The following is a 25,377-nucleotide window of genomic DNA, read 5'->3' on the forward strand; positions in this document are numbered from 1 at the left end:
TTGAATTAGCATAAATTAAGTACATATATACTTCAGTCAAGTATACATAATATCTGTCTGTCCATGAAGACAAGAACCACATTTTTCTGTTTCATAGTTCAAAGGCATTACGGTATGTCTGTACCATAATTTTGTAGCACATTTAAGTATTCAATAAATATTAGATGAATAAATTAAATAACTCTCTTTAGATAGCTGGAATGTACCTGCTTGGTATATGTATCAATAGTAGATGGGCGGCGCCTGTGGCTCAGTGGGTAGGGCGCTGGCCCCATATACCGAGGGTAGTGGATCCGAACCAGGCCCCGGCCACACTGCAACAAAAAAATAGCCGGGCATTCTGGCAGGCACCTGTAGTTCCAGCTGTTCAGGAGGCTGTGGCAAGATAATCGCCGAAGCCTGGGAGCCGGAGGTTGCTGTGAGCTGTGATGCCATAGCACTCTACTGCAGGTGATAAAGTGAGACTCTGTCTCTTTAAAAAAAAAAAAAAAGTAGAGAAGAAGAGGTATTCTCTTACTAGTTGGCCCCAGAATTACCCTCAGGTAGGGAACTTTCTTTGTTTATATTTAAGACCATTTTATAGATGAAAAAACTGAGGCTCAGAAAGATTAAGTCATCTTTGCTCAAAGTCACAGAGCTGAGAGTGGTGGAGCTGGGTTGGGATTGCAGATTGAGGTTCCAGAGCCCAAGCTCCTCACCACTGCACTGCACTCCACTTCTTTGACTTCCAGGACATTGCTATACTTCCTTTGACAGCTCTGGAATTTGACTTACTGTCATCCTCTTCAACCATCTCCCACCAATCTTCTCCCCTACTTCATTACCTATGCTGCTGACACCTCTAAAACTGTGGCCTTGGGTCCACATGTTTCCAACGACCCTACCCTACCCTGGGGCCGGGTTTGAACCCGCCACCCTCGGTATATGGGGCCGGCACCTTACCGACTGAGCCACAGGTGCCGCCGGGATAATATTTTTATGAGGCTGGGTATGGTGGCTCATGCCTATGTCAGTAACCCAATAGAATGGTCACATCTTAGAATGGCTCATCACTGAATACTTTTCACATTTCACAGCTGAAATTCCTGAATTCTTTTTTTTTGCAGTTTTTGGCCAGGGCCGGGTTGGAACCCACCACCTCCGGTATATGGGGGCACCCTACTCCTTTGAGCCACAGGTGCTGCCCTGAAATTCCTGAATTCTTGATCTCATTATAGTATTCTCCGTCTTTCCATCTTTCCCACCTACTCATTTCTATTTATACTGTTTCTTGCCTTTACCTAACAACATGGTTTGGGAAGGTTACTGTTGTCCACCTAGAATAGGGATCAGCAAACTATAACCTTGTGGGCCCAATCTAACCAAGACCTCTTCTTGTAAATAAAGTTGTGCTGGAACACAGCCATACCCATTCATTTACCTACTGTCTATATCTGTTTTCATGCTACAAAAAGAAAGTTGAGTAGTTGAGAGACCACCTGTGGTTTGTGAAGGCTACAAAAGTTACTATTTTTCTTTCTTTCTTTTTTTTTTTTTTTTTTTGGTAGTTTTTGGCCGGGGCCGGGTTTGAACCCACCATCTCTGGTATATGGGGCTGGAGCCCTACTCCTTGAACCACAGGCACTGCCCAAAATTTACTATCTTTTACAGAAAAGTTTACTGAGTCTTGACCTAGAAATCCATTTTCTTGTTCCCCAGGAACTCTGAGATGATTGGAGCCACATTGTTTATGGCAGACCCAAGGCTCTGATCATGTTAGTCCTCCTTCTTATCATTGCTGAGGGGACTTGGGTTTGGGTCAGAGAGGTAAGGGAGCTTGAGACTAACATATGAGAACTGGTCAGGATAGTATGTGCAGCCAGAGCCAGGCCTCAGGAGGGGTAGCCCAGGGGGTGACCTAAGCCTCCCCATCCCCAACACTTCTTGCTTGGGCTGCACCTGCCATCTCTCCTTGCCCCAGGGTCATTTTCTATTTGAGTTTCTCAGCATGATCACATGAAAATGCAGTCCCCCACTGCCTGACACTCCAGCTTCCTCTGGTAGGGAACAGCCCCCAGCCCTCCTGGTTCACTATCACTCAATAGATATACCTCCTTGCCCATAGTGCTCACGGGGAGCTTTGAAAAATCTCATTTTTCCTTTTTCTTTTAAGTTTTTATTATGGAAATTTTCAAAGATACAGAAAAGTAGACAGAAAAATATAAAATGAACCCACATCTCCACCAGCTAGCTTTGTTTTTTTATTTTTTATTTTTTGAGACAGAGCCTCACGCTGTCGCCCTGGGTAGAGTGCTGTGGCATCACAGCTCACAGCAACCTCCAACTCCTGGGCTTAGCGATTCTCTTGCCTCAGCCTTCCAAGTAGCTGGGACTACAGGTGCCTGCCACAATGCCCAGCCATTTTTTGGTTGTAGATGTCATTGCTGTTTGGCAGGCCTGGGCTGGATTTGAACCCACCAGCTCTAGTGTACACGGCTGGCACCCTAGCTGCTTGAGCTACAGGTGCCAAGCCTCCACCAGCTAGCTTTAAATACACTATTCTCCATATCAGTTAATAGTAAATTCCCTCCCCCCACCCTTATCCATAGAATATATAAGTTCATACATTAATATTCCAGCACATTTCTTTAAGAGGTAAAACTTTTTAATTATTACTATGAAATCATTATTATCATATCTCAAAAGAAATCATAATTCCTTATTTCATCAACTGTCTATTAACTGTTTCAATTTCCAATTGTCTCCTGCTTTTTTTATATAATTTGTTTCTTTGATTCAAGATCCAATTAAAAGCCACACACTGGAATTTTTAAAAACGTATTTTCTTGATTCTAAGATCTCCTCCCAAGCTCATTTTAGTGTTTCTGAGTTTGGTATGTCACTTACTTTTAATGTGAACACATAATGTCGTGTTTCTTTCTCTTCCTGAAAATTGGCTATTAAAGCGTTAACACGTAATTCAGGAAATACAGTAATTTGTGACAAAAATGTGAGATATTATTCTTAGAAAAGGAAACAATGCTTTCACTTGTACCTAAGAGTCCCTGGGCCCAGTCTAGACCTTCTACCAGATTAGCTTTGCCAGTCTTCAACCCTGATTTCACCAACCATCTGTTCTCTCCACCCCCTTCCCAGGGTTGCAGGGGGCTGCTAGAGACACACATAAGCAGGCTGTTTATTCACACCACAAATTCAGGCCATCAGCTGGGCGTCTCTTTTTATCCCTAGCTGATTCCCTATCGGTTTCACCAGAGCAGCTGTTGTAACCCCGTCCCGTCCTCCCTAAGCCTGGAGAATCTGCCTCGGCCTCCCTCTCGGCAGATGCCTTCACACCCACAGGGACAAGCAACATGACAGCTCCCATCGTGAACCTCCTCCACTCTTCCCCCTTCACCTCAGATTTCCTCTCCCTTTTAGCTCTGGTCTCTGAGGGATAAATACACGTCTCTTGTAGCTATACATGTGTGGTGATGGATGGAGAACTAAGTATCTGAAAAGAAGTTCACGAAAATGTCAACAATGGCGGTAACCAGGAGGTGCGTTCTTAGATGATTTGTGTCCTTTTCCTTTTAATTTTTCTGTGTTGTTAGAGTTTTTTTCACTTAGTATGTGTCTTTTTTTTTTTTTTGAGACAGAGCCTCAAGCTGTCCCCTGGGTAGAGTGGCATGGCATCACAGCTCACAGCAACCTCCAACTCCTGGGCTCAAGCGATTCTCCTGCCTCTGCCTCCCAAGTAGCTGGGACTAGAGGCACCAGCCACAACACCCGGCTATTTTTTGGTTGCAGCCATCATTATTGTTTGGCAGCCCTGGGCTGGATTCGAACCTGCCAGCTCAGGTGTATATGGCTGGCGCCGTTTGAGCCACAGGCACTGAGCCATATGTCATTTAAAAAAAAACAAAAACCTATAATACCATTGTATTTATTTATTTATTTATTTATTTATTTATTGACAGAGTCTCACTTTCTTGCCCCCGGTAGAATGCCGTGGCATCAGAGCTCACAACAAGCTCAAACTCTCGGGCTTAAGCAATTCTCTTGTGTCAGCCTCCTAAGTAGCTGGGACTACAGGTGCCCACCACAACACCCGGCTATTTTTTAGAGATGGGGTCTCACTCTTGCTCAGTTGGTCTCCGACTCATGACCTCAAGTGATCCACTCTTCTTGGATTATTATATTATTCTGGATTATCTAGATCAGTGGTTCTCAACCTTCCTAACTGTCGTGTATCTACAAATGAAAAAAAGGGGTTGCGACCCACACGTTGAGAACCACTGATCTAGATGAGCTAAGGGAATCACATGAGCCCTTAAAAGGGAAAGATGGAGGCCAAAGAGAGTCAGGGAGAGATGACTGAGAGGGAGGATCAGGGAGAGATGACTGAGAGGGAGGGTCAGGGAGAGGCAAGCTTGGAAGACGGAGGCAGGGGCCGTAAGCCAAGGAAGGCAGGTTGCTTCTGGAAACTGGAAAAGACAAGGAAACAAGTTTTCCCGTAGAGCCTGCAAGAAAGAATATATCTCTGCCAACACTTTGATTTTAGCCCAGTGAGATCTGTGTCAGTTTTCAGATCTCCAGAACTGTATAGTAATAAATTTGTGTTGTTTTAAAGCTACCAAGTTTGTGGTGATTGTTAACAACAGCAACAGAAACTGAATACTCCCTTATCCATGCCCGCTGGTTATTTCCAATCAACATAGAATCTAAGTTGAAATGATGGCTGTTTTGCAAACCCAACTTCAAGACAAGCCATGGGCACCACTGCCAACCTCATGACTCAGAATAAGTGCCTCCTTCACTGAACTTCTGGAACCAACTATGGGGTACCCGTAAGTTCAGTCTGTCTGTCTTGGTTCACTCCATACATTAGAGGTGGGGATCTTGATTCCCAAATCAACGCTTCTGTCCACACGCTACTGCTAAGTCTCAATCTCAAATCAGGAATCATCACATTTACCCTTGCACTTACTTTTCTGGGTAGGTCTCTTGGCTTCCATTATGGACCTCCCACATACCCAGGAGCAAGGCGCACCTTTTCAGGCACACCCTTAAAGTTAACCTGTGTCATCTGTCCATTTTACCCATCCTACGTCCCTTCGTTTCTACTCTCATCACCCTAACTCAAGTGTACCAGGGCTATAAACATGGGGTTGGCCTTGGAACCAGTAGCCCAAACTTCAAGCCTTCCCTATCTCATATATCCTCTGCACTACATTGCAAATTATCCTTCCAAAACAGTCTGATCCCATGACACCTCTACTCAAAAACCTTTGAATACTCTCTCCTGCTTATGGAATAATGCCCAAGCCTCGTACTTTTACTGAAAACCATTAATTCATCCTGTAATCATTAATACCTTCCAGCCTTATCTCCCTTCTCATTCCTATGTCCTCACACACCCCAGAAGCCAGCTATGCTGGACCAAGGCCTGTCTTTTTTTTTTTTTTTTACCATTTTTAGGTCTTTAGCCCGGAATGTCCTTCCAAAGTTACAATGTCTGCCAATGGCAACAAGCCACTACTTAGCACCTAGTGAGCCACATATTACTACAGGCTGGACCTGTTCATCATCCCATTTGTAGCTGTATCATTTTCCTGCAGCTTCACAACCACCACATTTACCAGCAAGGAAATGAAGGGTTAGAGACAGACCTGCTATGCTACTTTTAAAACGTGATGTATGTTCACAGGTTCTTTGATATTCCTCCCTTCATAAGATGATGCTTAATTATGCTCCCTTCAAATAGGGTACTTAGTCTAATAGAATGTGGTGGAAATAGAGGCATTTGAATACCATGACTGGGTCATAAAAGGCAGGGTGGCTTCCTTCTTGTGCTTGAATTGAGTCTTTCATTCTGAAGGAAGCCAGTCACCGCATTGTGAGGATAAACAAGCAGCCCATGGAAAGACCTGTAAGGGGAAAATCTGAGGCCTCCAGCCAATACCCAGCACCACGGTGTGCCACCTTGAAAGCAGAAGCTCCAGCTCCAGTCAAACCTTCAGATGCCTGCAGATACTGCAGTCCCAGGGACATCTCAACTGAAACCGCATGGTAGACTCTGAACCAGAACCATCCAGCTAAACTGCTACCAAATTCCTGAACCACAGAAACTGTTAAGATAATAAATATGTATTGTTTCAAGTCACTAAGTTTTGGGGCAATTTGTTACACAGTAATAGATAAATAAAACATTTGCCCAGGGTCACACAATCAGTAAGTGGTAGAGTAGAAATTTGACTATTGGTTTGTCCTGAAAACTTATACTCTTAACCTCAACCCAATACTGCCTAAAGTCCTACTGTGATTTAAGTTTTGCTTCCTTTAAAAAGCCTTAACAGAGTTTCCCTCTCACTTACTTTTTTTTTGAGACAAATTCTCACTATGTCACCTGTGGTAGAGTGCCATGGTATTACAGGCCACATCAACCTCAAACTCTTGGGCTTAAGTGATTCTCTTGCTACAGCCTCCTGAGTAGTTGGGACTACAGGTGCTTGCCACAACACCTGGCTATTTTTTGGTTACAGTTGTTTAGCAGGCCCAGGCCAGGCTCGAACCCGCCAGCTTCCGTGTATGTGGCCAGCACTCTACTCACTGAGCTATGGGAGCCGAGCCCATTCTACATCTTTAAGCTCTACTCACAATGTCCATCCATCATGCTCCTGCCCCAATAATCACCATATTTGCCCAAGACCCACCTCACTGCACTGTCAACTTCCTGACTTCCCAGTCTCAGCTTTAGTAGTTATATCCTAGTGTTGTTGTAAAGGTGAAATGAGAGAATACATCTAAAAGTGCTTACACGCTGAGCAGAATAATGGCTCAGTTGTACTATTTATTATTTCCTAGATGCAGCATTTTTTATGCCCTATGGATAGATGAGCTGGCTATACATTACAATCACCTGGGAAACTAAAAAAAAAAAAAAGAATACCAATGCCCATCCTATACCTGAAGATTCTGGTGTAATGGATCTTGAGTAAAGCCAGGTACCAATATTTTTCCAAAGTTCTACAGATGATTCTAAAGTGTAATCAGGACAGAAAATCACTGAATTAAACCAAGTGTTTTCAACCATGGGAGATTTTGCCCCACCCACCCTTGGGGTCATTTGCCAGTGTCTGGAGATATTCTTTTTTTTTTTTTTTTAAGCTTTTATTTTTTTTATTTTTATGGTTTTTGGCCAGGGCTGGGTTTGAACCCGCCACCTCCGGCATATGGGACCGGCGCCCTACTCACTGAGCCACAGGCGCCGCCCCTGGAGATATTCTTGACTGTCACAACTGTAGGAGGAGCTACTGGCATCCAGAGATGCTGCTGAGCATCCTACAATGCACAGGTCAGCTGCCCACAACACAAAGTGATCTAGTCCTAAATAGCGTTGAGGTTGAGAAAACGTGGATTAGACATTTATCATTTCCCAGCTCCCATCCTCATTCTCCTTAAAAACCGTGGTTCCTACTTGCTTGTCTATTTCTGCTCAAGACCATCGTTGAGAAGAAAACAGCACCTGACTTCTTGCCTCCCAGGACCAAATCTGGGCACAAACAGGCTTGGCCACTGTCCCAGCTGGGCTGGCTCCAGGCCTGCTAGGGAGAGCACGTGGATGGTCTCATGCTTCCACATTTTCCTTTCCTGTTTTGTTACCATCTGTATTATAGTGCTCACTATAGAAACTTTAACTGGTTGTAAACCACACCTCTCTCACTCCAGAGGCTGTTTTTTCCCACAGCACCAAGCTTTGTGCAGTTTAACTGGGTAGTTGCATCAGATGAATTAGATTAGTATCATGTTAATTTTTATCATGCATCTGGGCATCTCTCTGAAAGGTAATGGTATAGAGCCAGGCATCTTCCAACTTTTTAAACAGGGGGCTAGTTCACTGTCCCTCAGACCGTTGGAGGGCTGGAGTATAGTTTAAAAAAAAACAAAACTATGAACAAATTCCTATGCACACTGCACATATCTTATTTTGAAGTAAAAAACAAAACGGGAACAAATACAATTCATACCACTTCACATGGCCCGCGGGCCGCAGTTTGAGGATGTCTGGATAGAGAATACAAATGCCAGTTAAAGCAAGAGTTCTTGTATTTCTGTTGATGAGTGCAGCTGAAAAGATTGTTACTGCTACCTTATAGCATAAGTAAAGTAGCAAATGTCGGATGCCATTTTAAATTAAGAAATTTGTACAATAAATGACTAGGGATTTGAATGGATTCTCATTTAGGGAAATTCTCTTATTTTTAATATTCTTTTTCATTGTTTATTACATGGGAAAATGTTTCATTTTCGACGCAAAGCAGCAACTTGGAGAATGATACTGAAAAAAATCTTGTCTTAGAAAAAAATATGCAAACCAATAAATTATGGGCCTTCCATTTCATAGTGGACAAAATTAGGCACAGGTATATAAGCTAAATAACAAACAAGATTTTCCAATATTGCCCTCCTTTCAAAGTGTAGTCTCAAAAAATTAAAAAAAAAATAAAAATAGAGGGGTGGCACCTGTGGCTCAAAGGAGTAGGGCGCTAGTCCCATAAGCCAGAGGTGGCAGGTTCAGACCCAGCCCCAGCCAAAAACTGCAAATAAATAAATAAATAAAAACAGATGGCTCGGTGCCTGTGGCTCAAGTGGCTAAGGTGCCAGCCACATACACCTGAGCTGGTGGATTCGAATCCGACCCAGGCCCGCCAAACAACAATGACAGCTGCAACCAAAAAATAGCCAGGCGTCTTGGTGGGAGCCTGTAGTCCCAGCTACTTGGGAGGCGGAGGCAGGAGAATCACTTGAGCCCAGGAGTTGGAGGTTGCTACGAGTTGTGATGCCACGGCACTCTACCCAGGGTGACAGTTTGAGGCTCTGTCTCAAAATAAATAAATAAATAAATAAATAAATAAAAACAGATGATGGGCAGCGGCTGTGGCTCAGTGGGTAGGGCACCAGCCCCATATACCGAAGGTAGCAGGTTCAAACCCAGCCCTGGCCAAATTGCAATAAAAAAAAATAGCCAGGTGCTGTGGCCGGTGCTTGTAGTCCCAGCTACTCGGGAGGCTGAGGCAAGAGAATTGCCTAAACCCAAGAGCTGGAGGTTGCTGTGAGCTGTGACACCACAGCACTCTACTGAGGGCAACAAAGTAAGACTCTGTCTCTTAAAAAAAAGAAAGAAAGAAAAAATAAAAACTGATGGCTTGGTGCTTATAGCTCAGTGATTAGGGCGCAGTCCACATACACTGAGGCTGGCAGGTACCAACATGGCCCGGTCCTGCAAAAAAACAACAATGACAACTGCAACAAAAAAATAGCCAGTTGTTGTGGCGGGAGCCTGTAGTCCCAGCTACTTGGGAGACTGAAGTAAGAGAATCGCTTAAGCCCAAGAGTTTGAAGTTGCTGTGAGCTATGAAGCCATATTACACTACCTAGGGCGACATAGTGAATGAAATTCTGTCTCAAAAACACAAACAATGGCGGTGCCTGTGGCTCAAAGGAGTAGGGCACCGGCCCCATGTGCTGGAGGTGGCAGGTTCAAACCCGGCCCCGGCCAAAAACAAACAAACAAACAAAAAAAAAAAAACTGCAAAAACACAAACAAAAAAAAAAAGCTGATAATATCTAGAGTTTTTTAATTCTCAAAATGGAGAAAGTCAGCCAAGAGTCTATTTAACTTGGCATTCTCAAGGGGAGCAGATTTAAGCAAAAGATGTGACATTTGAGAGTTAAGTGTCTAACTAAAGGTCTTCTATTCTACTTAATATGTGAATTTGTAAGTCTCACTTGATTTCCTTGGGATTCCATTTCCTGCCATTGTTCTTGCAAGACCAGGCATGGAAACATTTTCAAAGTAACAGGCAAAATATGTTATTTTTGTTACATTGAGCTCTCTTTTCTTCCAGGTATGTCTTGAACATTGCTTGACTGTCATTCTCTAAGTGAGATTTTTCCTGACTACTATATATAAAATTAACATATAATTTTATTATACATTTAGCCCCCTCAATATTCCATATACTTGTATTCCCCCCACCCTGCCTCCTGCATGCTACCCTGTTTCCCCGAAAACAAGACAGTGTCTTATTTTAAGGTGTGCTCCCAAAGATGCGCTAGGTCTTATTTTCAGGGGACGTCTTATCGGTCCTGTAAGTAGGTCTTATTTTCGGAGGATGTCTTATTTTAGGGGAAACAGGGTAGTTAGAACTACAGGCATGTGCAACCACACCCAGCAAATTTTTAAATACTTCGTGGAGGTGGGGTTTCACCGTATTGCCCAGGCTGGCCTCAAACTCCTGGCCTTAAGTCATCTTCCCTCCTTGGCCTTCCAAAGTGCTGGGATTATGGATATAAGCCACCATGTCCAGCCTCTGCTTTATTTTTCTTTTTTTTACTTTATTTTACTTATTTACTTATGATCTGGAATATACTACATATGTAAATATATATAACATACATATTATCAATTCCATGAAGGCAGGGATTTAGAGCTACTTTGTTCACTGTTCTATCTCAAGTACTTGGAATGATGTTTGGCACATAGTAGTACTCTGTAACTATTTCTTGTATGAATGGCTGTATTATGCAAATCTAGAAATAAAATATACTATAAAGCCATCAAAAGGTATGAATTAGTTATAATTGAATTAATGTGGCTAGATCTCAAAAGTATGTATTCGGGGTTGTGACGCCAGTAATCCTAGCACTTTGGGAAGTGGATTGCTTGAGGCCAGGAATTTAAGGCCAGCCTGAGCAAAAGCAAGGCCCTTTCTTTACAAAAAATAGAAAAATTGGCCATGTGTGGTGGCTGATACGGGAGGATCATTTGAGCCTAGGAGTTCGAGGTTGCAATGAGCTACAATGATATCACTACACTTTAGCCCAGATAACAGAGCAAGATTGTGTCACACATATACACACAAAGTATGTATTTAGGCTAAATAAAAACAAGCTGCAGAATAATACATTTCCTTATCTGCAAAACAGAACTGGTAATAACACTGTTATAAAGAACAAATTGGTTCACTGGTATAAATGCTGAGAACAATGATATAGGTCCTCAATAAATATTAGCTGCCACCATCATCATCATCACTGTTATATAGCATTGACAGAAATAGCTCATACCAAAGAACACTACTGATTTGTTATGATATAAACTAATTTCATATAGTGAAATAATTTTAAGAGCTCTGGAAGGATGCACTGTAGTCTGAACCGATTACCTCCATGGTGGAAGGACACTCAGATTAGAATGGTCAATGAGAGATTTATCTGTCATGTTCTATCTAACATTATAAATGGGAAATTGAGGCATACAACTAAAATTTAATATTTAGAAAATTTAGTTAATAGTTCCTGAGACATAATGACCTTCAGAGAGAGAGAGAAACTATGAGAGAATGGAGAGATAAATTACTTATGATAAGAATTTTTTTTTTTTAGTTTTCTATTTTATTTCTGAAGTGCTTCTTGAGTAAATTACTGGCAAGGATAAGATGACCTTAGCCTAGGCTAAAAATAGCCAGAGACAAGAGCCACAGATATAACTGACCCAGAGTCCTAGATAAATCACATGAGTAGATACTCTTAGATTGGAGAAAACTATCACTAGCACAATCTTAAAATTGGTAATAAATTATCCAATGCCTGTGTTGTACTTACTGTTTCTCCAGGTACTCCTTCACAAACGGAATGGAGAAGAATTCTGTGAACTGCTCCCCTATCCTCTTTGGATTTTGGCTGGTCATGATGCCATATGTTGAACAAGAAAACAATAAGCAAGATTTCAAGTCAATTGTTGCTGTTCTGCTTACAAATGAACACTACTGAATCCTTAGGGTCACTGAATATTCAAAGACATGAACAACTTACTTGTATAACCACTCGGTCAGAAAATCACAGGCAATGAATTTGGTTCTTTTCCTCTAAAGAGAGAAGAGATAATTAAATTACAGCTGACCCTTAAACAACATGGCTTTGAACTGCATAGGTCCACTTATATGTGGATTTTTTTTCAATGAAGTCACACTGAGTGCACCTGCCTTTCTGGCCTCCCCTTCTGCCTCTGCCACTTCTGAGACAATTGACTCTTCCTTGCCTACTCAACATGAAGATGAGCAGGATGAAGACCTTTATGATGCTCCACTTCTACTTAAAGAATAGTAAATATATTTTCTTTTCCTTATGATTTTCTTAAAAACTTTCTTTTCTGTTTTTTTTTTTTTGGAGACAGAGATTCACTTTATTGCACTTGGTAGAGTGCCATGGCATCATAGCTTACAGCATCCTCAAACTCTTTTTTTTTTTTTTTTTATTGTTGGGGATTCATTGAGGGTACAATAAGCCAGTTACACTGATTGCAATTGTTAGGTAAAGTCCCTCTTGCAATCATGTCTTGCCCCCATAAAGTGTGACACACACTAAGGCCCCACTCCCCTCCCTCCATCCCTCTTTCTGCCCCCCCCCATAACCTTAATTGTCATTAATTGTCCTCATATCAAGATTGAGTACATAGGATTCATACTTCTCCATTCTTGTGATGCTTTACTAAGAATAATGTCTTCCATTTGCAGCATCCTCAAACTCTTGGGCCCAAGTGATTCTCTTGCCTCAGCCTCCAGAGTAGCTGGGACTATAGGAGTAGCGGGGACTATAGGTGCCCACCACAATGCCTGGCTATTTTTAGAGACTAGGTCTCACTCTGGCTCAGGCTGATCTCAAACCTGTGAGCTCAGGCAATCCACCTGCCTCAGCCTCCCAGAGTGCTAGGATTACAGGTATGAGCCACTACGCCCTGTCCAACATTTTCTTTTCTATACCTTACTTTATTATAAGAATACAGTATATTGGGTGGTGCCTGTGGTTCAAGGAGTAGGGCGCCAGCCCCATATGCCGAAGATGGCGGATTCAAACCCAGCCCCAGCCAAAGAAAAAAACTGCAACAACAACAACAAAAAAGAATACAGTATATTGGGCGGCACCTGTGGCTCAGTCGGTAGGGCGCTGGCCCCATATACCGAGGGTGACGGGTTCAAACCCGGCCCCGGCCAAACTGCAACCAAAAAATAGCCGGGCATTGTGGCGGGAGCCTGTAGTCCCAGCTACTCGAGAGGCTGAGGCAAGAGAATCGCTTAAGCCCAGGAGTTGGAGGTTGCTGTGAGCTGTGTGAGGCCATGGCACTCTACGGAGGGCCATAAAGTGAGACTCTGTCTCTACAAAAAAAAAAAAAAAGAATGCAGTATATTATACAAATAACATACAAAATAAGTGTTAATTTACTGTCTCTATTATTAATAAGGCTTCCAATTAACAGTAGGCTATTAGTAGTTAAGTTTGGGGGGAGTCAAAAGTTGTATATTAATTTTTTTTGAGATAGGATTCCATCCTGTTGCCCAGGCTAGAGTGCAGTGGCATCATCATAGCTCATTGTACCCTCAAACTCCTAGGCTCGCAATCCTCCTGATTCAGCTTCCTGAGTTGCTGAGACTACAAGTGCATCATCATGCCCTGATAATTATTCTATTTTTTGTAGAGACAAAGTCTGTCATATACAGCCCAGCTATCTTGAACTCCTGACCTCACCAAGTGATCCTCCTGCCCTAGCCTCCCAAAGTGCTAGGATTATAGGTGTGAACCACTGCACTTGGCCTATATGCAGATATTTGACTGTGTTGGAATTTGGCATAAAGTCAATTAATCATATTAATATATTCTTACTTTGCCCATCTGAGTAGGACAAAGGAAGAGAGGTTGATTGCTTTTGTTAGATAAACATGCATGAGTCCTTTATAAGCTTTTTTCTGTATTTTTTTTTCTTTTTTCCTCCCATCACTTTGAAATGGCCAACACACCTGTATAATCCCAGATCAGGTTGAAAAGATTGTTGTGATAATTGATGTTCAACCAAAAGGAAAGTCGCCTTAAGATTTTTTCCGAAAGCTTTATTATAGCTTTTGGTAAATAAAATATAGCGATGCCTGAATTGATGGAGGTAATTTGCAGTCTTTTACCTCATTGCCAATAAGCTTTTATGAGAAAAAAAAAAAGTTAAAACACTGCTGGCCAGGGCAATAACACAGAATGTACTAGACCTCATAATGGGGTCTTCTCATCTGCCTTGCAAGAGTAGGATTCCCTTCAGAAAACCATCTTTGTCCAAAATAAGAAAATACTTGTACAACAATGCTAATATGTAACTAGCATGAATTGCCGTATAATATTTAAACAATCTGGCAATTGTTAGATGGCAGTGTTTGTCTCTCATCCCACAAAAGATGCATTGTTCCCTTGGCATTTATCGCATCCTTTAGTGGTAAAGATTTCTTCTATGAAGGGAATGCAGATTGACTTATCCTAATAAATAGACTTTAAAAATAGCCAAACAGTCTGATGTATGAAGGTCATGCAGACATATTTAATCACTTTTGATGCAAAGAAATAAAATAGAAGAAATTGTGTTTTCCTTCTGTTCTGGGCAAGTGTGGACGTGCTGTGCATACCCAGACAGGCAGAACAGTGGGGATATTGTTCAGCTGTTGTTTAGTTTAAAAATTATCTTCTGGGGAGCTGAAAGAGAGAAAGAAAGCAAATGAAAAGTTGTGGTGAGTGAAGAGATAAGAGAGGAAGGAAGAGAGAAAAATTAAAGCATGAGATTCAGATAGTATGGGTACCCATGGTTTATATAATGTGGACAAATGCACTGAGCTCTAGATTGTTAAAGGGTGAAAATGAGCAAATTTGGGAGAGCAGAGGAAATAGTTAAGGGAGCCTCAAACAAAGCTCAAAAAAATTGTCTTTTAAATCTAGAATTAAAAAGGAAAAAAACTAAGTGCCAAGGAAAAAGACATTATCACGAGTCTGCAACTTACTCTGAAATGCAGCCAAAAGCCAAGGTGCACGGACACAGGGACAGACTGATGGACTGGTGAATAGATTTGTGATAAAATAAATCAAACAAAATAGTAAATGTAGAATGTAGGTGGCTGATACGTGGATATTTGCTCTAAAAGTCTCTCAGTTCTTCTATCTGCTTGAAACATTTTTTATATAATAATAAAATGGGAGGGGGTCACCAGGCACAGTGGCTCTCATCTGTTATCCCAATCTTTTGGGAGGCTGAGGCAGGAGGATCGCCGGAGACCAAAAGTTCCAGACCAGCTTGGGCAACATAGAGAGATCCTGTCTCTATAAAAAATTAAAAAATTAGTTAGAAAAAATGCTCATCATCCCTAATCATCAGAGAAATGCAAACAAAAACTACCCTGAGATAGCACCTAACCCCAGTGAGAATGGCCCATATCACAAAGTTTCAAAGCTGCAGATGCTGGTGTGGATGTGAAGAAAAAGAAACACTTTTACACTACTGGTGGGACTGCAAACTAATACAACCTTTTTGGAAGGAAGTATAGAGAGTCCTCAAAGAACTCAAATTAGACCTCCCATTTGATCCTGTAAACCCATTACTAGGCATCTACGCAGAAGAAAAGAAATCCTTTTATCATAAGGACATTTGCACTAGACTGTTTATCACAGCTCAATTTAAAATTGCCAAAATGTGGAAACAATCTAATCCCAGGAATGGATTAACAAGTTGTGGTATATGTACACCATGGAATACTATTCAGCCATTAAAAAAGATGGAGACTTTACATCTTTTTTTTTTTTTTTTTTTTTTTTGTAGAGACAGAGTCTCACTTTATGGCCCTCGGTAGAGTGCCGTGGCCTCACACAGCTCACAGCAACCTCCAACTCCTGGGCTTAAGCGATTCTCTTGCCTCAGCCTCCCGAGTAGCTGGGACCACAGGCGCCCGCCACAACGCCCAGCTATTTTTTGGTTGCAGTTTGGCCGGGGCTGGGTTTGAACCTGCCACCCTCGGTATATGGGGTAGGCGCCCTACCAACTGAGCCACAGGCGCCGCCCGAGACTTTACATCTTTTATATTAACCTGGATAGAGGTGGAACACATTCTTCTTTTTTTTTTTTTTTTTTTTTACACATTCTTCTTAGTAAAGCATCACAAGAATGGAGAAGCAAGAATCCAATGTATTCAATTCTAATAAGAAGGCAGTAGATGACCTAATATAAGTCAGGTGTAAGGAAATGAGGGAGTGGGGAGAGGGGAGGAGGATGGGAGACGGGGGTCACCGTGTATGGCACACCTCTTGGGGGCCAGACGCAATTATAAGACATATTTTAATAAATGCAATCAGTGTAACCTAATTCTTTGTACCCTCAATGAATTCCAAACAATAAAAAAAAAAAAAATTAGGCATGGTGGAACACATCTGTAATCCTAGTCTCAGCTACTAAGGAGGCTGAGGCAGGAGGACTGATTAAGCCCAGGAATTGGAAGATGCAGTGAGCTCTGATCATGGCAACAGAGTGAGAGACCTTCTCTTAAGAAAAAAAAAAAGCAAAATAAAACCAAATAAAAATAAATGGAGTGGCAGCAGACAAAGGAGGAGAAAATCATCATAGACCAAGACCACATGAAAGAAAAGGCCGAAATTCATAAGGTTTCAATCCAGACAGTATTTTGTACCAATTTTTATGTTGGGTAAACCTATAAGAGACACACTAGAGGCCTGAGGACTGGGAAGAAAAACAACCGGAATTTGAAAGCAACTGAATCTGCACTGGGCAACTAACAGAATTTCACCCCAGAAAAGTCAAAAGCACAGGCTGTGACTTCAGTGGACTGAGTGTGGCTGGCTAGGGCATTGTGTTGGTTGAGACTCTTTGAGATTATTGCAAGGGATAAAAATATGCTCAGTTTATTCACCATCCTAGTCCATCTGGGCTTCTATATAAAAAATATCATAAATTAGTTGGCTTATAAACAATAAACATTTCTTTCTCACCTTCTGGAGGCTAGGAAGTCCGGGACAAAGGAGCTAGTGGATTTGGTGTCTGGTTCCTCATAGATCGCACCTCCTCACTGTGCTCTCAAGGTAGGGGCAAGGTAGCTAGCTCTCTGGAGCCTCTTTTATAAGAGTACTGATCCCACTCAGAAGGCTTCATCCTCATGACCTAATCACCTCTCAAAGCCCTGTCCCCCCACATCATCATGCTGGAGATTAGGTTTCATCATACGAATTTGAAGGGGACACAACACATTCAGAGCATAGCATCTCTGTTACTGGGTTCCTCCCCACCCCCGGTCAGATCAGGCTAAATTTTGCTGCAAGAACAACCAAATCTCAGTAGTTTATATCAGCAATAGTTTATTTTTCATTCATATTATATGAACACTTTAATCAGCCACGGCTCTCTGTCTCATGTGGTCTTTACCGTGAGATTGAGGCTGACAGAGCTGCTTCTATCTAAAGTCTCACCTCTTAGCACAACCAATAAAAAGAATATGGTGAACTGTGTTTTGACTTTTTAAGCATGTGTTTGAAAATAACATATGTCGGGTCCATCCATTCCACTGAGCAAAGGAATCACATGATCCTTCAAAAGAGACCCAAAGCATTTTTGAACAATAATGTATTCTAGCATAGCAGGTGACTGGAAAGGTAGAAGGGGTGGTAGGAAAAATAAGAATCTCATTGGGCTAGGTGCCAGTAGCTCAGTGGTTAGGGCGCCAGCCACATGCACCGGGGCTGGTGGGTTCAAATCCAGCCTGGGCCTGCTAAACAAACAAATAACAACAAAAATAATAGCTGGGCATTGTGCTGGGTGCCTATAGTCCCAGCTACTAGGGAGGCTGAGGCAAGAGAATTGCCTGAGCCCAAGAGTTTGAGGTTGCTGTGAGCTATGACGCCATAGTACCCTACAGAAGGTAGCAAAGTGAGATTCTGTCTCCCCCAATTAAAAATAAAAATCTTGGGGGCGGCGCCTGTGGCTCAAGGAGTAGGGCACCGGTCTCATATGCCGAAGGTGGTGGGTTCAAACCTAGCCCTTGCAAAAAAACCAAAAAAAAAAAAAAAAATCTTGGGTGGTGCCTGTAGCTCAGTGGGCAGGGTGCTAGCCCCATATACCGAGGGTGGCGGGTTCAAACCCAGCCCCCAGCCAGGCTGCAACAGAAAATGGCTGGGCACTGTGGTGGGCACCTATAGTCCCAGCTACCCAGGAGGCTGAGGCAAGAGAATCACCTATGCCCAGGAGCTGAAGGTTGCTGTGAGCTATGACACCACAGTACTCTGCCAAGGGCGACAAAGCGAGACTCTGTCTCTAAAAAAAAAAAAATCTCTGGCTGGTGGTAGAGCCAGATCTCAGGAAGAACTGCACCATTGTTCATGGCTGCTTAGGGCACAGGAGAGGCCACCTAACAACAGTCATCTACCAACAGTTCTAGTTCTAGTTCTATGAGGAACTCATCTCCTTGGCATGGCTTTTTTTATTGCTTGCTGCTTCTCTTCTGCAGTTCTAACAGAGTCTCTCTCCTTCCTCTCTCTGCCTTCAAGGCCTGCTATCTAATGGCTTTTAAAGCTTTGTCCTTGTTGCTTGGCATATCTCTCCTTCTACCTACACTACAGTCCACTGCAGTCTGCCTTTTCTCTTGATAATACAACATACCAACTCCCCAGAAAGGAGAATCTCATTGAAATGATCTGCTAGACGCTCCCAGGACAGATTATTCCTGTTGGGCAAAACAATTGGACCATACCATTTCATGGCCACTTTGCCATCTAAAAGGGGCTGCCCAAGGGCCTGATACACACCCCTAGTTCAATCACTTATAGTCCGGGTGACGTGGACATGGACACAGGAAGGATGAAGAGCAGCACTTAAGTACCGTGGACCTGCCATGTGCATAGAACATCCTTTCCCCCATAAGAGATTTTCTACAATACACTTTGAGATACCCAAGAATTCCCAGACATGACAAACACTAGTCAAAAACTATGATCCCAGAAACAAGCAACCACTTTGCCTATGAGCAGATGCCAAAATACTTATCATAGCAAACTTCCAACAGGTGTTTACATTTTTTAAACCAAGTCAGAATTTCATCAGAGAAAAATAATACTTCTCAACAGAAGTTCAAAATATGCACTAATAACATTGACTAAGACTTCTAGCTGCCCCACCCCCACCCCCACCCAGACCACACGGTCATTTCTAAAAGTGTTCTTGATGAAAAGGAATAATGCTGAAATAATTCTACCACACCTTTCCTGCCAGAATCTATTTTCTCTACTCTTTAGAATTTTTTTCAAACAAAAGTTGATGGCATTTCTAACTTCTCCTATCGGTCAAACCCAGGAAATGGAGTTTCTCCCCTCAGTGACCAGAGTTGTACTTTTAAAAAGATATTCAGGGGCGGCGCCTGTGGCTCAGTGAGTAGGGCGCCGGCCCCATATGCCGAGGGTGATGGGTTCAAACCCAGCCCCGGCCAAACTGCAACAACAACAACAACAACAAAAAAAAATAGCCGGGCGTTGTGGCGGGCGCCTGAAGTCCCAGCTGCTCGGGAGGCTGAGGCAAGAGAATCGCATAAGCCCAAGAGCTGGAGGTTGCTGTGAGCCATGTGACGCCACGGCACTCTACAGAGGGCGGTAAAGTGAGACTCTGTCTCTACAAAAAAAAAAAAAAAAAAAGATATTCAGGTATTTGATTAAAAAAAGGAAAGCAACTTTAATAAATGATTATGACAAGGGCATGGAATGTAAAGAGGAAAAAACAGGGGTTGTTTTACGGAATTATTCATAGTAGCAAATTTTAGTGTCATGAGATCATCAAAGGACTTGTCAGGAGTTAGAAATAGTTTCCTGATATTAACTGTGGTTTACAATATTCTTCATTGTAATGGAATTTGATGAGCACCCAAAAGCCGAATGGGAAAATTTTATGGTCCATGGGATAGGATAGGAGAAGTGGTCTCATAGCCTCTCCCCAGATGCCACCTTTTTTTTTTTTTTAAATAAACCAACAGGTCAACAGTAAGGTGACCCACACCCATAATCCCAGCACTGTGGGAAGCTGAGGAGGGAGAATTGCTTGAGCTCAGGAGTTCAAGACTTGCCTGAGTAAGAGTGAGACCCCGACTCATAAAAAAAATGAAAAACCCAGCTGGGCGCTGCAGCAAACACCTGTAATCCCAGCGGCTTTGGAGTCTGAGGCAGAGGGATGCCACAGTCTGAGGTTGCAGTGAGCTATGACACCACTGAACTCTGCTCAGGGCATAGAGTGGGACTCAGTCTCAACAACAACAATAACAACAACAATAAAAATCAAAGAAATAAAAATAAAAAATAAGCAAGGAAATAAAAATAAACCAACAGGTCAAAGAAAGACTCCACATTTAATCTATATTTAAAGCTGAGATGCTGAGGGATTCTACTGTATTTTTCATATCTTTGAGGGCTGCAAATTCTTGCAAATTAATACATTCCTTTTGGAAAGAGATATGGAGAACACTTGGAGATCTAAAAATAGATCTGCCATTCAATCCTGTAATTCCTCTACTGGGCATATACCCAGAAGACCAAAAATCACATCATAACAAAGATATTTGTACCAGAATGTTTACTGCAGCCCAATTCATAATTGCTAAGTCATGGAAGAAGCCCAAGTGCCCATCGATCCACAAATGGATTAATAAATTGTGGTATATGTACACCATGGAATATTATGCAGCCTTAAAGAAAGATGGAGACTTTACCTCTTTCATGTTTACATGGATGGAGCTGGAACATATTCTTCTTAGTAAAGTATCTCAAGAATGGAAGAAAAAGTACCCAATGTACTCAGCCCTACTATGAAACTAATTTAGGGTTTTCACATGAAAGCTATAACCCAGTTACAACTTAGGAATAGGGGGAAGGGGGAAAGGGAGGGGAGGGAGGGGGGAGGTGGGTAGAGGGAAGGAGATTGGTGGGATTACACCAGCAGTGCATCTTACAAGGGTATATGTGAAACTTGGTAAATGGTTTGTGAAGCTAGTGAATGATGCCCCATGATTATATCAATGTACACAGCTATGATTTAATAAAAAAAAAAAATAAAGCTGAGATGGAATTTATTTTCAGCCATCATTTTACTTATACATAAAACTCCTAATTTCTTTCTGCATTAAGCATGGTGCACTATTCAATATTCAACAGACATTTACTGAGAATCTCCTATGTGTCCAGCCCTGTGCTAAACACCAGAGATAAAGAAAATGAGCCCCAGTGTGATTATTAATTCAATGACATGGCCCTAGTGTTGTTGTTGTTGTTATTATTATTATTATTGTTATTATTTTTGCAGTTTTTGGCCGGGGCTGGGTTTGAACCTGCCACCTCCGGTATATGGGGCTGGCGCCCTATTCCTTTGAGCCACAAGTGCCGCCCGGCCCTAGTGTGATTATTAATTCAACATCCAGCAACCATCACTCCCCCAATTCCTGATCTGGGTAGTAACCTGTGATGGTTGCAGGTAATTGACTCCATTTCCAGCTCTAGATATGAACCCTGATAAGGCAGGCAAGATAATTCCACTTCAAGTAAGACAGTCTACACCCATACCTGAGCCAATCGGGTCCACATTTATCCTGATCAAAGAGACTCATTGATTGAATCAAGAATAGGCACGTGACCCATTTCAGAGTGAGGATATGTGAGAGGAGACATGCTGGGGCTTCTGGGAAGAAATGTCCTTCGCTTTTCTGAAAGAGTTTGCACATTTTCCATCTATTTGAGGTAGTAGATGGATGCAAAGCCTAGGCCTGTGGTGGGGCTATTTTGCCACTCTGAGGAAAGCCAGTCGAAGGATAAAGTGGACTCTGCAAGAGGCCTGGCAGAGAGACAGAGGAGCACCTCCTCGATTGTGGCACTGAGCCCCTGAATCAGACAGATCATGAAGCCTTCCCTCTCTGCCTTGGAACCTTCTAGTTTCCTGAGTCAATAAATCCCACTTAACGTGGAAGCTCGTTTTCTATCAGCTGCAACATATTAAGAACTAACCAAGACAACCACCCAGTGTTCCTTCCACCTTCGTTTGGTAACAGCACCCTAGTTCCTTTTGGGAATCTACCCTTCCCCAACTCTAAAACTAGGTGCTTTGGGTGGACCTCTTTCCATGCTTAACAGTGCACTAAATTCCCCTAGTTCTAAGGACTTACTCTAAAATAGGTAACTGATCTGAGTTGGCTCCATTAGAAACTCTGGGTAAGATCTTCTCTCTTCCTGCTGCACTTGAGCCTTACTGGGGTACTTAGACTGGTGCCACAAGGGGAGGGCCCCCCTGAGGGTGAAGCCAGTACACAGGAAACAGCATCAAGAGATGGAGAGAGAAAGAACAACTGGTAAAGGCATCATCTGGGCCACCAAATTAAACTGTGCTAGAAGATCTCCCTGTGGGCCTCTCATCTGCATTTTAAAAAAAGGAAAAAAAAATTATTTTTATAGTTAAGTCAGTTTGAACAGGGTTTTCTGTCACTTTCAGGACCTTGCCTCAAAGAGTTAACACCAGCAAATGTGAGCTTATCTCTGCATACTTAACACTTCCCAGCTGAAACAAACTTGTTTGAGTCTGCACTACGTTTTACTGCTAAAGTTATAACCCTTTCTATCAAAAATTGCTTACAGTAAAAATCATTATCTTTACTCTGATTGCCCAAAATATTTTCCGAGAAGCATCGGAAAGAATTTTCAAGTGGAGTTCACAACGCAGCCACTGAGCCAGCTCTGTTTAATATAGCAGTTCAATTAAATTCTAATTAAGTTCTGATCTCTTGTGTTCCAATTAAACTAATCCAAAGGCATGGCTGAATGTCAAGGAATTGCTTAAGAACATCAACCTAAGTGTAATGTCTAATTTTTATGATGCTATTTATCTCTCAAAGTTAATTCGTTTCAGTGGAATACAACCAGTGCGTGGTAGAACAGAATGGCATTGTGGCCTTTTAACCAACCAGTCTAAGGAGAATGCTGAAGTTTCTTAACAATTACAGTTAATTTTCTGCTTTAGAACCTTTTCCCTTTCCAACTCTTATAGATTCTGGCCAGCCCAGGGACACCAGGGAAAGCAGCTATCACTATATTAGAAAGATCAGCAAGGTCAGCATTAACGCACGTTGAAGAAGGAGAAGGCAAGTCTTTCCAAAAACCCTACTCCCACTAAAACTCCTTTTTCAGGACCAAAATTATTCGCAAACCCAGCTTCACAGTCATGCCTCCAAGAAACCAATGAGTCTGGAGCATTCCTTCAAAGCCTGCTTTCTGTTTGGAGAAGGCAAGACCTCTGTAAATGGAAGAAGCTTCTGGCAAAAGCTCTGATGATAAGTCTGTCCTGATGCTTCTCACTATTTCTGTCTGACATTCAATTTATCCTTTCTCTCACTGTCAATCTGGACCATCTCTTCTCTCTCTTGTTTTTCACTTGCTCACTTTTGCCTCTCTCCTTTAAGCAGAATTCTTAGTAACAGTGTCTACCACTTACTGTGCTGACACGCAACATCTTATTCAATCCCCCAGCAGCCCTAGTGAGGTTAAGTACTATGATTATCTCCCTTACCACTTAACAGATAAAAAATACTGATGCTTGCAGAGTTTAAGGAATCTTCCTAAGGAATCTTCCTAGGGGTCTGGAGCTAGCTGCCCAGTCACCCTGCCTTTCTGAGCTGGAGCTGGCCTCCAGGTTTCTGAGACCACCACCCACCTTTCAATGCCCCCATACAGCCAGTCTCAGCCCACCTCTTCCTTGCAGACTGTCTTCATTTTCAGTCTTTCATTCCAAGTCTAAGGAACTTTGTTTCCATTTTAATCTTGTTCTTATTTTATTGCTACCTTTCACTGTAGCTGTGTGCCAGGCACTGAACTGAGTGGTTCAATGCAGTAGTCCCCAGACTTTTTGGCACCAGTTTCATGGAACAAAAAAATGGGTCTGGGGATTAAGGGAGTGGGAATTAGATTCCCATAAAGAGCATGTAACCTAGATCCCTAGAATGCACAGCTTATAGTAGGGTTCACACTCCTATGAGAGTCTAATGCTGCAGTGATGTGACAGGAGGCAGAGCTCAGGCAGTGATATAAGCAATGGGTAACAGCTGTAAACAGAGCTGAAGCTTTGCTTGCTCATTCGCCATATACCTCCTGCTGTGCAGCCTGGTTCCTAATAGGCCATAGACAAGTACCAGTACCAGTCTGCAGCCCCAAAGTTGGGCCTGCAGCTTTAATGCATTATCTTATTAAATTCTCACACACTCCCTTATATGAAGCAATTACTGTTATTGTTTCCATTTTAGAGAGGAAGAAAGTGAGGTTTAGAAAGATAAAGATTACATGATCACAGTGTTTGCAAAGTGCAAATTCACTTACCTAGAAAAAGGTGGAAGTAGGCCCGACACTCAGGTAATAACAGCTCCAAATTCTATGCTTAATCGTTAAGCTTCCTTTACACTGTACTGCCTCCTTCATAACAGCTACCACTACAAAAATCTGGACAGTTCCAGGGATAACACGCCTTTTTCAGATTCTCTGTTTTCCAAGCATAACACTAATAAGGTTAACAAGAGTTAACATATACTGAGTGTTTTCTAAATGCCAGGCACTCTTTTAAATTTTAACTCATTTATCCTCAGAACAACTACATATTACCACTGGGTACTACATATTATTCCCATTTTACAGATTAGGAAATGCTAGCACAGAGAGGCTAAATACCTTGCCAAAAGTCACTTATTAATAAATGGAAGAATAAGAATTTGAACCCAGGGCAGTGCCTGTAGCTCAGTGGGTAGAGCACTAGCCACATGCACCGAGGCTGGGGGGTTCGAACCTGGCCCGGGCCTGCTAAACAAGGACAACTGCAACAACAACAACAACAAAATAGCCGGGCGTTGTGGTGGGCGCCTGTAGTTCCAGCTACTTGGGAGGCTGAGGCAAGAGAATTGCTTGAGCCCAAGAGTTTGAGGTTGCTGTAAGCTGTGACACCGTGGCACTCTGTCGAGGGCAACATAGTGAGACTCTGTGTCAAAATAATAATAATAATTTGAACCTAGATATTGGGACTCCAGATCTAGCCCCTTCACCCATTAGCTCATTTAATCCTCTCAATAATCTTACATATAGTTTATAAATGAGGAGAGGAGAGAGTTGCAGACAAGTAACTTCCTTGAAGTTACCAGGCTGTTAGCCAGAAGTCAAACTTGCCAGCTGTTGCCCAGTCCATATTATTTCTAATGCAGTGTATGGGGCAATTTGCAGAAAGGGCCACCATCCTCCACCCCTTCCTGCATCCACACCCTTTGCAATTTGAACTTTATTGCTCTTCTCATCAAGAAGTGGAATCTATAAAAAAAGAATGAAATCATGTCTTTTGCAGCAACATAGATGGAAGTGGAGGTCATTAACTTAAGTGAAACAAGCCAGGCAAAGAAAGTCTTATATGGCATGTTCTCACTCATAAGTAGGTGCTAAAAAATGTGTACGCATGGATGTAGTGAGTGGAATGACTGACAA

At 42.3% G+C, this 25,377-nt stretch overlaps 1 protein-coding gene across 4 annotated transcripts in view; it reads right to left on the bottom strand.

Moving 5' to 3' along the window:
• The window catches only part of IQCK (IQ motif containing K), a 187,882-nt gene that overhangs the window by 118,819 nt on the left and 43,686 nt on the right, over nucleotides 1-25,377 (bottom strand). For 3 of the 4 annotated variants that reach the window (XR_008373316.1, XM_053556260.1, XM_053556259.1), the window contains exons 5-6: nucleotides 11,857-11,909; nucleotides 11,647-11,748 (exon numbers count right to left, since the gene is read on the bottom strand). Coding sequence is in view for 3 of the 4 variants with exons in the window: in XM_053556260.1 (XP_053412235.1) it covers nucleotides 11,647-11,748; nucleotides 11,857-11,909 (155 nt within the window). In the remaining variant the exon portion in view is untranslated. Of the gene's footprint in view, nucleotides 1-3,959; nucleotides 4,464-11,646; nucleotides 11,749-11,856; nucleotides 11,910-25,377 lie in introns of those variants that run through there. The other variant, XM_053556261.1, reaches the window with a different exon arrangement.

Source organism: Nycticebus coucang, chromosome 12 (genome assembly GCF_027406575.1).
Source record: "Nycticebus coucang isolate mNycCou1 chromosome 12, mNycCou1.pri, whole genome shotgun sequence".
In the NCBI taxonomy this organism is placed as follows: Eukaryota; Metazoa; Chordata; class Mammalia; order Primates; family Lorisidae; genus Nycticebus; species Nycticebus coucang.